General features: G+C 48.1%; 8 protein-coding genes across 8 annotated transcripts; 4 read left to right on the top strand and 4 right to left on the bottom strand.

The window, feature by feature from the left end:
• Window positions 1-633: 633 nt before the first annotated feature.
• FSST1_010627 (WD40-repeat-containing domain protein) lies at window positions 634-2,132 on the top strand (the record flags this gene model as incomplete). The annotated part of the gene is made up of 3 exons (XM_083233679.1): window positions 634-671; window positions 727-895; window positions 948-2,132. 3 exons carry the CDS (start codon window positions 634-636, stop codon window positions 2,130-2,132), a joined length of 1,392 nt encoding a protein of 463 aa, XP_083080323.1.
• A 1,121-nt stretch (window positions 2,133-3,253) lies between these two features.
• On the top strand, window positions 3,254-3,590 carry FSST1_010626 (uncharacterized protein; the record flags this gene model as incomplete). The annotated part of the gene is made up of 2 exons (XM_083233678.1): window positions 3,254-3,402; window positions 3,458-3,590. The coding sequence occupies 2 exons, from the start codon at window positions 3,254-3,256 to the stop codon at window positions 3,588-3,590; spliced, it is 282 nt and encodes a 93-aa protein (XP_083080322.1).
• A 515-nt stretch (window positions 3,591-4,105) lies between these two features.
• FSST1_010625 (ankyrin repeat-containing domain protein) lies at window positions 4,106-6,136 on the top strand (the record flags this gene model as incomplete). Its single annotated transcript, XM_083233677.1, has 2 exons — window positions 4,106-4,509; window positions 4,558-6,136. The coding sequence occupies 2 exons, from the start codon at window positions 4,106-4,108 to the stop codon at window positions 6,134-6,136; spliced, it is 1,983 nt and encodes a 660-aa protein (XP_083080321.1).
• A 96-nt stretch (window positions 6,137-6,232) lies between these two features.
• On the bottom strand, window positions 6,233-7,001 carry FSST1_010624 (PdxT/SNO family; the record flags this gene model as incomplete). The annotated part of the gene is made up of 2 exons (XM_083233676.1): window positions 6,233-6,692; window positions 6,748-7,001. 2 exons carry the CDS (start codon window positions 6,999-7,001, stop codon window positions 6,233-6,235), a joined length of 714 nt encoding a protein of 237 aa, XP_083080320.1.
• A 1,070-nt stretch (window positions 7,002-8,071) lies between these two features.
• On the top strand, window positions 8,072-9,007 carry FSST1_010623 (SOR/SNZ family-domain-containing protein; the record flags this gene model as incomplete). The annotated part of the gene is made up of 1 exon (XM_083233675.1): window positions 8,072-9,007. One exon carries the CDS (start codon window positions 8,072-8,074, stop codon window positions 9,005-9,007), a length of 936 nt encoding a protein of 311 aa, XP_083080319.1.
• A 384-nt stretch (window positions 9,008-9,391) lies between these two features.
• FSST1_010622 (uncharacterized protein) lies at window positions 9,392-11,194 on the bottom strand (the record flags this gene model as incomplete). The annotated part of the gene is made up of 5 exons (XM_083233674.1): window positions 9,392-9,514; window positions 9,563-9,633; window positions 9,700-9,723; window positions 9,774-9,822; window positions 9,872-11,194. 5 exons carry the CDS (start codon window positions 11,192-11,194, stop codon window positions 9,392-9,394), a joined length of 1,590 nt encoding a protein of 529 aa, XP_083080318.1.
• An 811-nt stretch (window positions 11,195-12,005) lies between these two features.
• On the bottom strand, window positions 12,006-12,809 carry FSST1_010621 (uncharacterized protein; the record flags this gene model as incomplete). The annotated part of the gene is made up of 1 exon (XM_083233672.1): window positions 12,006-12,809. One exon carries the CDS (start codon window positions 12,807-12,809, stop codon window positions 12,006-12,008), a length of 804 nt encoding a protein of 267 aa, XP_083080317.1.
• A 184-nt stretch (window positions 12,810-12,993) lies between these two features.
• FSST1_010620 (uncharacterized protein) lies at window positions 12,994-14,078 on the bottom strand (the record flags this gene model as incomplete). The annotated part of the gene is made up of 2 exons (XM_083233671.1): window positions 12,994-13,843; window positions 13,891-14,078. The coding sequence occupies 2 exons, from the start codon at window positions 14,076-14,078 to the stop codon at window positions 12,994-12,996; spliced, it is 1,038 nt and encodes a 345-aa protein (XP_083080316.1).
• Between the last annotated feature and the right edge of the window lie 308 nt (window positions 14,079-14,386).

Below are 14,386 nucleotides of genomic sequence, written 5' to 3'. Positions count from 1 at the left end.
CACCACCGCAATCAATCACCACAACATGTGAGCAACACGAATCAATTTTAAAGGGAAACAAACCCACAGAACGGAAGAGAAGATATAAAAACTAATCGTTATCGGCATGGTTTATAGACAGAGTCAAGTCCATATGGTGGACGCAAATGTTGCAGGTACAGGGTAACCCACTTTGTGCACGTGATCTTCTGCACCGCTCTTTGAATCCATTGATGCCCCTGGAAAGACGAGACGAGATCGCGTCGCTCTTTGCTGCTGTTGCGCATTCCTTAAGCTGTCGGATATTTCCTTTGTTGCTTGAGCTTTACCGCCTTTGAAATAATTCTCGACGAAGCCCCCCCTCGATTGGCTGGTTTGTCTCTCAACAATTGCTTGTTCTGCCTTCGTTCAGCGCAAGCGGCTTCTCGTTCGCTCCTCCACAGACACGTCACGAAACGAAGCTCCCACCAAAACTTCATTCCGCCCCTCCCCCGCCGTTCGTTTTCTCCACGGAACCAACCATAGCAAAGCGACACCTCAAAAAACCCCTTGATCACGACGAATATACCATCTAAATTATCTGCGACACCAAAAGAAATCTTGGGAAATTAGTCCTCTTTCGAGCTGAGAGGACCGACGCACTACACCGCCATCATGAGCCGGACGTTGACGAGCCGGCAGGCTGAGGAGCTGTTCGTACAGGGGAGCTTCAGAAGCTTATGATTTGCCTATCTGACCGTGCTGCAGGCATAAATCCATCATCGCCTACCTCGCCGCAAATAACCTGCAAGATAGCGCCAATGCCATGAGGACGGAGCTTGGTCTTGGAGAGGATGCTTTCGACCCGGCCACCGCTAAGAAGTACGAGACCCTGCTGGAGAAGAAATGGACCAGTGTTGTGCGCCTACAAAAAAAGGTACGCTGTTGATGCGCTCTACCGTCTGTCCTTGGCTAATTGGGCATCACAGATCATGGATCTAGAAGCGCAGACCCAAAACCTTCAGACAGAACTTAATAGCGCTACACCGACATCCCTCGCGAATCGTAGAGGAGATTCCGCATCTTGGCTTCCGTCTGGCCCTCCACGACACGTCCTTCAATCGCACCGAACGCCAATCAACTGCGTCGCTTTCCACCCTATTTTCTCTTCTATCGCGTCCGGAGACGAAGATGCTACCATCAAGATTTGGGATTGGGAGTTTGGCGAACTTGAAAGGACAGTAAAGGGTCACACCAAAGCGGTTCTCGATCTCGATTACGGTGGTCCAAAAGGTCACACACTACTTGCCTCTTGCAGTTCCGATTTGACCATTAAGCTCTGGGATCCTTCAAACGAGTACCAAAACATTCGAACACTACCTGGCCACGACCATAGCGTAAGCGCCGTCCGATTTATACCCTCTGGAGCTCCAGGAGCTCCGTTATCCGGAAACCTGCTCGCGAGCGCCAGTCGAGATGTCACAGTGAGAATATGGGATGTTACGACAGGATACTGTGTCAAGACGATAAGAGGCCATGTCGATTGGATCCGCGACGTTTCTCCCTCGTTGGATGGAAAATACCTACTATCGACCGGTAACGACCGAACAGTGAGGCTCTGGGACATTTCTGTACCGAACCCCGAAGCCAAGCTCGTCATGATTGGACACGAGCATTTTGTCGAGTGCTGTACCTTTGCGCCTCCAGCAGCATATTCGCACTTGGCAACCCTGGCCGGAGTCAAGAGACCGCCCCCAGCTAGCAGCACGGCCGAATTTATGGCAACCGGCGGAAGAGATAAGACGATCAGGCTATGGGACGGTCGAGGAAACTGCATCAAGGTCTTGATAGGTCACGACAACTGGGTTCGAGGACTGGTGTTCCATCCAAGCGGCAAATTCCTCCTCTCGGTATCCGACGACAAGACAATTCGATGCTGGGATCTCAGCCAAGAAGGAAAGTGCGTCAAGACTGTTGAAGGATCCCACGAGCATTTCATTACGAGCTTGAGATGGGCGCCGGCCATTATCAAGGATAAGGGTCCAGGCGAAGAGGCCAATGGCGATGTTGGTACTCCGAAGAAGGTGGCAGCGACGGCACCTCAAGATGTGCAGATCCGTTGTGTGATTGCTACCGGAAGTGTAGATATGTCTCTTCGAATCTTTTCACGATAGTTGGATATCGACGCGCGAGATTGGACATGAAAAAAACCCAAGTGAGGTACTGATAAGCAAATGGCTCAGCCCAACGATGTATAGCGAAATCAGTGCCGATGCAGGTTCGCCCCGAGGTCTTGTCGATATATTGACGACCATGCCTCAATTCTAGACAGAGATTCTCTTCTTTCGAACGGTCAGAATAGCCTGGAAAACCCAACCAACCAACAAAATGACCGTATCGAGCAGAGTATAGTTCCGAGGCGCAACGCCTATATATGAACTCACTCACCTACCTATCTTACTATAACAAAACACACAAAGACACAAAACTCTCAACTCCTTTCTACCCGATGGTCCCGCCTGTCAAGTTGCGTCGTGGATGGTTTTTTGCTGCATGGGGATTTTACGAATAATGTTTGATACCCAAGCGAGGGATTGGATGTTGAAGAAAAACGACTTCGATCTGAGATTTCGATGTCTGTTTTTATCTGGTGGAAGAAAAGATTGACAGGGCGGGGGAACTTTTTTTCCAAGAGAGAGAAAAGAGAGAAGGAAAAGGACGGCATAGACGTTAGGGGCATTATAGAAGGGAAATTTTACGTATTTATTTTAATTCACCTATTGAGCGAGCTTAATGGCCAATGGTGGTGAATGTGACGATTGGGTAGATGTCGATATTGGCTGGTTGATTCAGTTGCCATGACTCTATTCCCGTTAAAGCTTATCCATGGAGCGTTCTCTAATGTAACATCTACAGTATCCCAGTCTCATATATCCTCCTATGTCCCGTATTTTGACAAGGACTATGCTCTTTCTTGAATCAGTATTTTCATATTTAATATCGACATTTCTTATTCCCGGTGGCTTACACCTATGACAAAAATGCTAATAATTCTGCAGCGATGATGACAGTGGTCGATTGCACATACGGATCAATGACGCCACGATCAATAAAGTCCCACTGTTCGAATCACTGAGCAACTCGATCAATTTGAGCTCAGAAACAAAACAACGTCATCATTCCAATCGATTCAAAGCTGTCATAAATAGCTTTGTTTAGGAAACACAAGCTTCATTCAAGCTCTGTACATCATAAACAAAACAAAACAAACCACCAAAACTCAATCATCATCATCATGTCTGCTCGCATCGTTCGATCTTTGGCCCTGAGACCCTCTATGCCCGCTATCCAGCGCGGCTTTCGCACAACAGCTGTGTCTAGACACAATGAGAAAGAACCAATTGGCCCCAATGCCTCTACCAAGCCTGAGGCAAAGGGTGGAAAGTGAGTTTCAACCTGACACTTTTATAAGTGCTATGCTAATGGGAGATTATCGTAGCTCGCAAATCATCATGTTTGCTGGAGTTGGGCTTGCTATTGGTGTTGGCTTCTTTATGCTCATGTCGCGACCAGAAGTTGCAAAGGATCAACCTGTCGAGGGCGTCACAAAGAAACCTGTGAGCCCCAAATAAGAAGGAGAATTGGAACGGATGAAAGATGAAATCATGACATTTCCTTCTGGAGGAATTAATGCACGATGGCGTAAGCGATGAGGTTTATCAAAAAGGAATTCATAACCAGACACGACAGTCTGATGAATAACAATCCAATTGTATCGTCTAGGGCAGGTCGTCACATTACGGCGTAGTCAATTTGCGAACCTATCATTATCAAGACCATATCCCTGCGCTGTCAGGTTGCGTTTAGTTACAGCCTCGATGGAGGCCGCCAAGCGAAAGCTGAGCCTCTATTGAATGCGATGGGATTGAAAGACCGCGTAATCCGCACACGACGCCTCTTCTATTGCGCGTATTCAGCCTTACCCATACAGGGCGTTTTTTCGTATGTTCAGCCCTACAAACTTGGTTTAGTTCAGGCAGTGAGATTTTGGCATTGACATATATCTTGGGTAGAAGCCATCATTTCTCCACCAAGTCAATCCCCCACATCTTTACTCTATTATTACCGTGATTAAATCCCCACAAACATGGACCGAGACGGCTTCTCGGTTATCTCTTTGACCTCGCTTGGCTCAACTATTTCTCATCGTTTGTTATCGAGCGCTGAAGAGCTGAATGAGCTAAACAATGCACTCCAGACTCCCGATGAGCGACTGGCTGCTTTCGCGAGTAGACTGTACCAACTGCATCAGCATGTCGGATACCTTGAAGCAGCGCTGAACAATGCGAGTGCCATCTCTGCACGTTTCCAGACCACTTTGAGTCAGAGTCTTGGATCTTGCGATGTTGTCAGTACCGTGTTGAACAAGCAGGTTATGCGCTTGCAGGCTGAAACGCTGGCCTTGCTGGATGAGGTATTTTTGATGGTTTACAGCGATGTTTTGCTGGCGTATACACGACTCTTTGCCTTTTTTGCCAAGGTTCTGTCCTTGTAAGTTATTATGTCGAATCTGCATTTTCTTAATTAACTCGTGAATAGGACAACTCGGGATGAGCAGGATGTTACTCTCGACACCAAGAGTGGCAAAGAGGTCTTTGACCATGTTAACAAGGCTTGCCAAAAGGCTTCGCAGACCAAAGACATTCTTCTCACTGCTGCGTCGCAGAATTACTCGTATGCATCGTCTAGTAAGGGACCTCTTCCTGGTGATATAGAGCCACCGCCATACGAACCCGCTCAGCCATCCTCTGCCCAGTCACCAAGTCTCGAACCGCCAACCTCACCTTTCACCAAGGGCCTGTCTTCATTGACCAACTCGTTCAAAGCCATGACATCGGGTCTCTGGGCGAAACCTGATCCTTTGTCTACAGCACTCTGTCAAGCAGCTCTCCGTGGCGATGTCCAGCAAATGAGCGGATTACTCGCGCAAGGCGCTAACATCAACGGCCGTAACGGAGAAGGCAATTCACCACTGAGCTGCGGCATCTTAGCTAACCAGGAAGATGCTGTTCGGTTCCTCATCAGTTCCGGCGCAGACGTCAATACAAAGGACATGAAGATCCCGCCAGTGTTCCTGGCTGCATCCGTGGGAAGCATCGGCGTTGCTAGAATGCTCATCGCCCAAGGAACCTGGAACGCCAACGCCGCCAGCTGGTCTGGTCAGGCCTACTTTGTCGACGTGTGTAACAGCGAGAACTTGGAGGGCATCGAACTTCTTCTCGAGAATGGCGCAAAGCCGAACACGACGAACATCTCAGGACGACCTGTGCTTGCGCAAGCTGTCAAAAAGGGCAACATTGAACTCGTGAGGTTACTCCTCAAGTATGGCGCGAACCCAGATACCAGCGACATGTCCGGCAACTCCCTTCTCTCCATAGCGGCGAGCCAGGATCGTATGGATATGATCAAGCTTCTTCTCGAAAGCGGCACAAACGCGAGCTCGAAGAACTTGAGCGGGTTGTCCGTGCTGGTAGATGCTATTAGCAAGAGGAAACTTGACTTGGCGCATCTTCTCCTCGACCACGGAGCCAATGCGAGCGCCAAGGATCTTGTCGGCCACCCAGCTCTCGTACTTGCTCTGCGTGATAGCAAGCTCTCACAGAACGACAAGATCCGAGCCGTCAAGATGCTTCTCGACCATGGGGCTTCCCCGAACGTGTCGGACGGTACATGGGGTGTTGCAGCTATCTGCTTTGCCATGGAGACGGGTATCACAGAGCTTGTGAAGATGATGGTACAAGCTGGATCCAACACCAAGAAGAAGATGAACAGCGGCGAGACACTTCTTCTGTATGCTATCGATCATGGGAGACGGGAACAGGCGAAGCTTCTTCTTGAAGCAGGCGCTGATGCGAATGCAGCGGACAAGAAGGGTAGAACACCATTGATGCAGGCTATTTCGAGGAGAGACACCGAATTGGTCAAGTTGCTCAAGGCGAATGGTGCTGATTTGGATGTCGGAGGGTGTATTTCGCCTGCTGAACTGGCGCAATCGATGGGTGATCTCGAGATCTTGCAGATACTCGGTTTTGGATCGTCGCCCTCACAGGGAAGACCAACTGCGCGAGCACATTCACCACCACCACCTGGATACGAGACTGCGATGGGCAAAGTATGAGTTGAACGATGATAGTAGATATGAAGTAGATACCCCTAATAGTAATGATTTCCTTTCTAGTAACGCCGTTTAAATGTGTATCCCTGGTATCTAAATCTATTGCTGGTTAAGAACCTCCTTCAGCCACCAAACATGTATACGCTCATCCTTTGTCAATTCTGGATGGAAACTAGTTCCTAGCACATTTCCTTGTCTAACAGCGACGATATCACCAGAGTCGTCTTTTGTGTTGGCTTGTGAGACTCCAGACTTCATTTTGTTCACACGATCTGGTAGTTTTGCGAGGACTTCGACTGGTTGCCGTTCATCAGATGCTCCAATAACTTGTTCCACGACAGGCGCGCGGATAAAAACACCAGGGAAGGGCTTTTCGTCATTTAGGAAGGGGAGATTCATGCCAGCTTCGAAACTTTCTGTTTGACGGCCAAAGTGATTGCGGTGAACACGGACGGCGAGACCGCCGATGAGTTCCTGGCCGCCTTTCTTGGTAGCGTTGGCTTCATCTGATAGTAGAATTAGACCAGCACAAGTTCCCCAGACAGGTCTCTTTTGGACTCTGCAATACTGTCAGTATTGTTTGCATATGATCGTAAATTTAGTTTGTGACATACTTGACGAAATCTCTAAGTGGCTCTAGTAGACCAGATTGAGCAGCGACGAAAGAGATTGTAGTGCTCTCACCACCTGGAATGATGAGAGCGCTGCATTGATCAAGCTGTTCCTTTGTGCGGACTTCAATGCATTGGATTTTGTTCTTAGAGATGTTTTCTGTAGTAGAAATAGACTCTGCAGCTTTGCGAACAAGATCAATGTGTTCTGAGAAGCCGCCTTGAAGGGCCAAGACACCAATAGTAAGACTGATCATTTTGAGATTGTTGTTGCAGACGAAAATGATCTGTATAGTTCAATGATAGAAGAGATGAAGGAATAAAAAAAGGAGCGATAACGGAGAATATGACGGTTTATTCGGAGTCATGATCCGAAGGCAAAAAAAAAGAAGATGGTTCTAATGGCTTCCCCAGATTCTGGTGATGTACCGGAGTGACCCAAAGAAGATAAGATCATGCATTAGCGTAATGCATAGTTTATGCACGACGGGTACGTAGTTTATCCACTCGAGATAATAAACCTTCCGGACTACCCCGATTATGGTACAGTCTCCGTAGTAGACCGTCGATACCTTGATAGAACAATAGACACAAAGACAACGAAGAAAAGCTAATCGAGTCAGATGATGGAGAAGCCAATTGGAATATTCACTAGAATTTACTAGTAGTTATTATTGGATGGAACAATGTAAATAAGTGGCAAAGTAAAAGAATGAGACAAGATGAGATACCAAAGGATTCCATTCCATGATATCACAAACATCTAGAACAATGCAGATGCAAATGCAATGTAATGCAATGCAGGGCCCCTCATGCTCATGCTCCTGCTTATCTTTGTTTGGAATCTCCTCTGACAGTCACAACTTGAGCCTCGTCTTCCCGACAAATGCCGTGATAGACCGCGGCACATGTCATGACTCTTATCCAATTACATGACCCCTCTGACCGGCAGAAAGGGCGCCTCTAATGCAAGCTCCGGAGCTCAATACCGGGGTTAGATTCTAGTGGGAGGCAAAAAGAGACCCTTAACCTTTGGCTAAGAACAAACTCCGCTACCACACGGCGCCGCGTACCGGGGGCGGAGACCGGAGTAGTCTATACTGGAAGCACAGTCTAACAAGTCCCCGGTTTATGAGTTTCTCTGGCGTAATCTATTATTCATTTCTATCGAGCTTCCTTCTTTGAGAAAAGGTACATACTGTCTTGTCATTGACTTTTGTGAGTCAGCACAAATAAACTTAAAGACCGACGGTCCCCCCTCACATTTGCCTCTTTTCTTTTACTCCCAAGCTCTTTACTCTCTACTACTTTACTCCCAACTTTCACAATGACAAACGACAACTCCAACAACGCTGGCGCCTCCAATGGCGAGGCCAAGTCCTCCTTCACTGTCAAGGCCGGCCTCGCTCAGATGCTCAAGGGCGGTGTCATCATGGACGTCGTTAACGCTGAGCAAGCTCGCATCGCCGAAGAAGCCGGTGCCTGCGCCGTCATGGCCCTCGAGCGTGTCCCCGCCGACATCCGAAAGGACGGTGGTGTCGCTCGCATGTCCGACCCCGCCATGATCAAGGAGATCCAAGACGCCGTCACCATCCCCGTCATGGCCAAGGCCCGTATCGGTCACTTTGTCGAGTGTCAGATTCTTGAGGCTCTTGGTGTTGACTACATTGACGAGTCCGAGGTTCTCACCCCCGCCGACGACGAGAGCCACGTCGAAAAGAGCCCCTTCAGCGTCCCATTTGTTTGCGGATGCCGAAACTTGGGTGAAGCTCTCCGCCGAATCGCCGAAGGAGCTGCCATGATCCGAACAAAGGGCGAGGCCGGCACCGGAGACGTTGTCGAGGCTGTGCGACACATGAAGACTGTTAACAGAGACATTGCTGCAGCCAAGGCCGCTCTCGCAGAGGGAGGCATTGTGCGCATCCGCGAGATGGCCCGCAAGCTGGAAGTCGACGCCGAGCTACTCCGCCAAACCGCCGAGCTTGGCCGTCTCCCCGTGGTCAACTTTGCGGCCGGTGGAGTTGCCACACCCGCCGATGCGGCGCTCATGATGCAGCTCGGCTGTGACGGTGTTTTTGTCGGAAGCGGTATTTTCAAGTCTGGAGACCCTGCCAAGCGAGCCAAGGCCATCGTGCGAGCCACGACACACTTTAAGGATGCCAAGGTTCTTGCAGAGACTAGCACAGGGCTTGGCGAAGCCATGGTTGGAATCAACTGCGATAGCATGAAGCCAGAGGAGAAGCTTGCTGGACGAGGATGGTAAAGAAAAGAAATTTGTTTATTGGCGTTGCAGGAGAGGGTTTATTCAACATGAAAAGGAAATGAATGGTTAAATAAAATAGTGCATGTTGGAGAGGATACAACATCTCTGGTGGATGCATAAGAATTAGCGGGTGTATTTACACCATAATGAATACCCTTTACAAATCTTGACAGTTTTGAGTATGGATCATCAAAGTGATATCTCGACCGGCCATTTGGCATAAAAGTACATGATAACTCGTCATCAACTAACAGCAAATATGTGCCACTCATCATACCAAACTTCCAGACATGATATCTTACATGCTCAAGCAAATCCCTGTAAATCCACGCACCTTGACAAATCCATCATATATACTCGGTAAATGCCATCACATTCTTCTGGTTAAATTCGGGTTCGCTTCTGCTTGCCACCACCCTGTTCATTCACAGGTCTCTTCCGTCCGTTCTCAACCTGCTCGATGAGAGTTCGCTTGCGATCGTTACCAGCTTTATTCTGATCTTTGCGCTATATACAAGTCAGCATCGTCATTTTAAACAAGCTCAAAAAACTTACACGAGTCTCTGAGAATGGAGAGTTTGTGATACGTGAGATCCAAGAGGCGCGAAGAGCAGAATGGATCAAGACTTTGTTGAGCTGGTAATGTTAGGAAACTTGTACAGAAGAAAGGGAAGAAAAAGAAAGAGACTTACTCGAAAGGCATTCAGAATGCGACTCTAGCGCTGTCCGAAACTGTCAAACTCTTCCCACTGCGTTTCGCTGTTACTCCACAGAGGAATGAAGTTTCGTCCCTCTTGAGCAAGCATAGCTTCATTCTATGAAGAGTCAGTTATACAGACGCAAACACTTGAACAGATAACTTACCAAGATCTTGGCGCAGAGAAGTTCAATCTCGATATCAGATAGGCGACGATGAATGACATTCTTCCATTGCTCATCAACGGAAGGCATCGCGCTCGCAGGAGGAACCAGATCCTCATCCGTGAGATCACTCGCCTGGATTGACAAGCCAAGATTTCGACGATCTTTCTTGACTTTGTCAACCCACTGCGTTGCCAATGGATGGCCCATCTTTGCGCGCCATTCACGAGTACTGGACCAGTCGCATATAGCATCAAACATTTGCTTAACGCAGTTACGATAATCATGCATTGATCGGGGGAAGCTTGGATCAACGGATTGACGAGTTGTCGTGGCGTTTGCTGGAGGGTGAGATAGAGAGAGGAACACGCCTTCTATCCCTCTGGCCATGGTGGGTGTGTTGATGTAGCCTTGATACTGGCGCGTAAAGTGATCCAGCTTGGAAACTAGCCATTCTTGGTTCTGGTTTTGCGCTGTGGGTTTAGGAGAAACGCGGTATTTCTTGGGGGGTTGTTCGATGGCTGGACGGACTGATTGAGGGGGATTTGGGTTGAAGGAGGGCATCACGGTTGGGAAGTGATACTGAGGCTGCGGCTGAGGCGGATCAGGTTGAGAAGTGACTCTTTGAGATTGCAAGCTCATCAGCTGCGCCATCTGGTAACTCGCCTGCTTGTGTGGATTTCCATACGCGCATGGTTGATGGAGGAGAGATTGGTAAGGAAGTGTTTGAGCCTGGACTTGACTATCAAACTGAGCCTGAGTGTGACCCGGAAGTTGATACTGGTTCTGAACCTGAGGCTGAAGCTGGTAATGATCCTGCATTTGAGCCTGAGGTTGGTAGTGACTCTGAGCTTGAGTCTTGACCGGCTGGCTCTCGTGTTGATACTCCATCAGACCGGGTTCAACGCTGGCAACGCGAAGAGTGTCAGCAGCAGGAGTAAGAGTAGTCGAAATACCACCCTCGAAAATCCCCTCTCCAGTTCCATTCCCCACATCTTGTCCAGCGATAGCATCGGTATCAAGACAGGTAAAGTCAAACATTTCTGGAGACTCAGCTTTTGTAGTCCCAGACGCATCAGACCCTGCGGCCGGGGCAGGTGGAAAGGTAGGACTCATCAAATAAGCCAGATCGCAATCAACAAAACATTCATCAGGAGAACCGAGGCGATCGATGTGCTCCTGCGGCTTGAAAACATTGTCGAGGGGATCCATTTCTGTCAGGTCGAATTTTGTGGTAGATTCGTGGAAATTCTCGTCTATCCACTGGTTGAAGTTGATGTGGTCAGCGTTGGAAAGGAGAAAGTTGTGGTCGTATGCTCCAGCCATGATGGGGAATGAATAGGGGAGAGATGGGATGGGATAGACATTTATAGTCTGGGAAGAAGCACGACTTACTAGATTGATATATGTAAAGAATGAATTTGTTCAAGTTGAGTTGCAAGATTCTGATCCAGCTTGATACAGGCTACTGTCGAAGAGACAAGGCTGCAAGTAGAGACAGATACTAGGCAGAGTAAACAAAACAAAACAAAACAGCTTGGTACTGAAGACCAAGCAGGGGATAAAGGCAAAGTTGTTCCATTGGTGCTCTATGAATAGGCAGACTGTCGAGTCGTCCAGTTTGAGCCTTTGTTACCGCATGGTCGGTATGATTGTCCATAACGTTCTTCTGCAGGTCTTTTCTATGCTTTGAATAGAACAATGAGAACATACCTGCATGATGAATTGAACTAGTAGTGGTATTTATTGTTTCAGAAACATAGACTAGGCAGCCAGGCTGGCTTTCTACTATCCCGATTGTATTAAGGCAAAAGCTTCCCTATTGTTCTCTATTGTTGCGTCGCAGAAAGACATTCTTTGCAAGCCAGGCTTTTGAAGCACCACGAATAATAACTATTACCGAAAGCCTGGTTTAATTATGCGTCAACTGATACTTCCCTTTAATATGTTTCTCAATCCTGCATGAAATGGCAAACACGTATGACAACAAGTTTGAGTCTGCTAATGCATCTACCCGCGCACCATAACCAACCGAACAAAACATAAGCCCTGATAAAAACAAACTTCCATTACTGCATCCAAAGCTTTGTCCATGTTCTAGGCAGCTAACCCAAAATACTCCTGTCGGTATCCGCCTTCATCCGCTTATGGGAACCCCATAGTCCTGACATCCTCCAAAACACCACTTGTTACTCTTCTTGAACAGCGTAAACGCATTCACTCCATGATGCATAGCCTGTCCATTAATCTCCACCACAAAAGGCGCCCATACTAAAGCCAAGTCCCCATGCTTTCGCACCTGCGCGTGGTGAAGCTTCTCCTGCATGGTGATACCGCTCTTGATCATGTTCTGGAGACGCCGGATGGACTGCTCCAATGTCATAGGCGCTGGCTCTGAGGGTGGACGGTACAGAGTAACACCTGCATCTGGTAGGAACCATTCCTTAAGTGTATCCCAATTCGGATGAGAAAAGTCGTCGAGGAGTGCATTGATGGGCTTCATGATTTCCTGCTCAAGATGAGTTTCATCCTTTGGGTTGGGAATATCGACAGCTCGTTCCGTAGACGCAAGACCTGAGACCTTCCATCGTCCTTGAGTGAAAGCTAGACCAACAAGACCCTTCTTGTGGCTTATAATAGAACCATCATCCGCGCGAATAGACCAGCCCGTCCACACAGCAGCGAGTTTCTCGTGGACGAATACCTCCTGCGGTTCATCTATAGCCCAGTCGATTTGTTGTTTTGGTGAGTTTTGGCCTGAGAATAAATCCCCGAGGGTTGTCTTTTCTAGAGTGTTGGGCGACGATTGAATGACGTAAGAATCCTTGATGAGATAATCGTGCGCATATTGATGAGGGAGTTGATGATTCTTGCTGGAGAGATTAAAGAATTCTGTTATAGCAGACAAGATGTCATATTTCGTATCCTGAGAGGTGCTCATTTTTTGATAGATAAACAATAAAATATCCAATGCTTAAGCAATGATGAATGATGAGGCAGTTAAATGTTGAGTTAAGTTACATTTTAAGGAATGTTACTGATGACATGGCAACCAATAGTGATCAAACCGGATATATACATTTGCGTTTATAATCTATAACTACTAAATTAATTTCTATTTATCCTTAAAGACTTGAATAAGCATTAAGAGCCAATTGCCCTCCCAAATGAGCATAAAGAACATTTCCGCTCGCAATCTTGCCAGTCTTGATCAAATCCATCATACCCGCCAAACTCTTACCCTCGTACACAGGATCCGTGATGAAAGCCTCAGTCGCAGCACCAAACCTCATAGCCTCGAGTGTCGTCTCGTCAGGAATACCGTACACCTTGGCATTGTAGTTGGGGTCGAGAATCACATCGTCAGCTGTGATGTCGTCCTCGCTGAGACCAATCTTTGCAGCAGTGTTCTTGGCGATGCGCAGGACTTGGTCAAATGTCTGTTGCACTTTACCTGAAGCGTCGATACCGATAATCTTTCGCGCAGGAGAGCCGTTCTTTTGTGCAAGTTTGAAACCGGCAATCATACCAGCAAACGTAGATCCTGTCACGGCGCAGACAATGATGGTATCAAAAAAGATGCCGAGTTCTTTCTCTTGCGCTTCAACTTCGAATGCCCAGCGCGCGAAACCGAGACCGCCGAGGGGATGGTCTGAAGCACCTGCTGGGATGTAGTAGGGCTTTCGGCCGCTGCTCTCGAGCTCGTCCTTGAGCTTGGCAAGGGTTGTCTTGTGCTCGATACCGAACGTAGAAGGGTCAAGTCTCACATCGCCGCCCATGAGACGAGAAAGCTGAATGTTGCCGACCTTTTCATAGCCGGGGTCTTCCCAGTCAACCCAATGCTCTTGGACAGTGGCGGCTTTGAGGCCGAGCGATGTAGCGACGGCTGTTACGGCGCGGGTGTGGTTGGATTGGACGCCACCGATTGAGACGAGGGTATCGGCACCTTGGGCTTGGGCTTCAGCGGCGAGGTACCTGTAGGTGAGTTAGTATTGTCGGGTTGCTGAAGGGTATTGGCATACTCTAGCTTTCGGACCTTGTTTCCACCATAAGCAAGACCAGAGTTGCAATCTTCGCGCTTTGCGTAGACATTAACCTTTCCACCCAGAGCAGCGGATATTCTAGGAAGAGGTTGAAGAGGTGAAGCTCCAAAGAGAAAGTTCTCTCTGGGGATGCTAGCAAAAGGCTCAGGAAGAGTGACGACAGTCATTTTGAATGTATATAAGTATGAATAGATGATAAATAATAATAGCCAGTTCAAATCAGAGGATATACCGACATTAAAATATTCCTCATGTCTCCGTTGCCGGTGATTGATCATGAGAGCTATCGCGGGGCACGAATAACATGGTCCACATGGCGGGCCAGGACTAGAGGCATTGACAGGGTTGATTGGGTGGACAACATTGTAGGGCGCAAGGTACACGAGGGGTAACGATGAATGTCATGATGGGAAACGAGTCAGTGTATTGAATCGGTAGTAGATGTAGATTCCGAGCCGACATGCCCGTTTCATTA

This window comes from Fusarium sambucinum, chromosome III (genome assembly GCF_050947815.1).
Source record: "Fusarium sambucinum isolate potato_lamoka chromosome III, whole genome shotgun sequence".
Classification (NCBI taxonomy): Eukaryota; Fungi; Ascomycota; class Sordariomycetes; order Hypocreales; family Nectriaceae; genus Fusarium; species Fusarium sambucinum.
The sequence above is the reverse complement of the archived record's forward strand: the minus strand, read 5'-3'. Positions and strand labels throughout refer to the sequence as shown.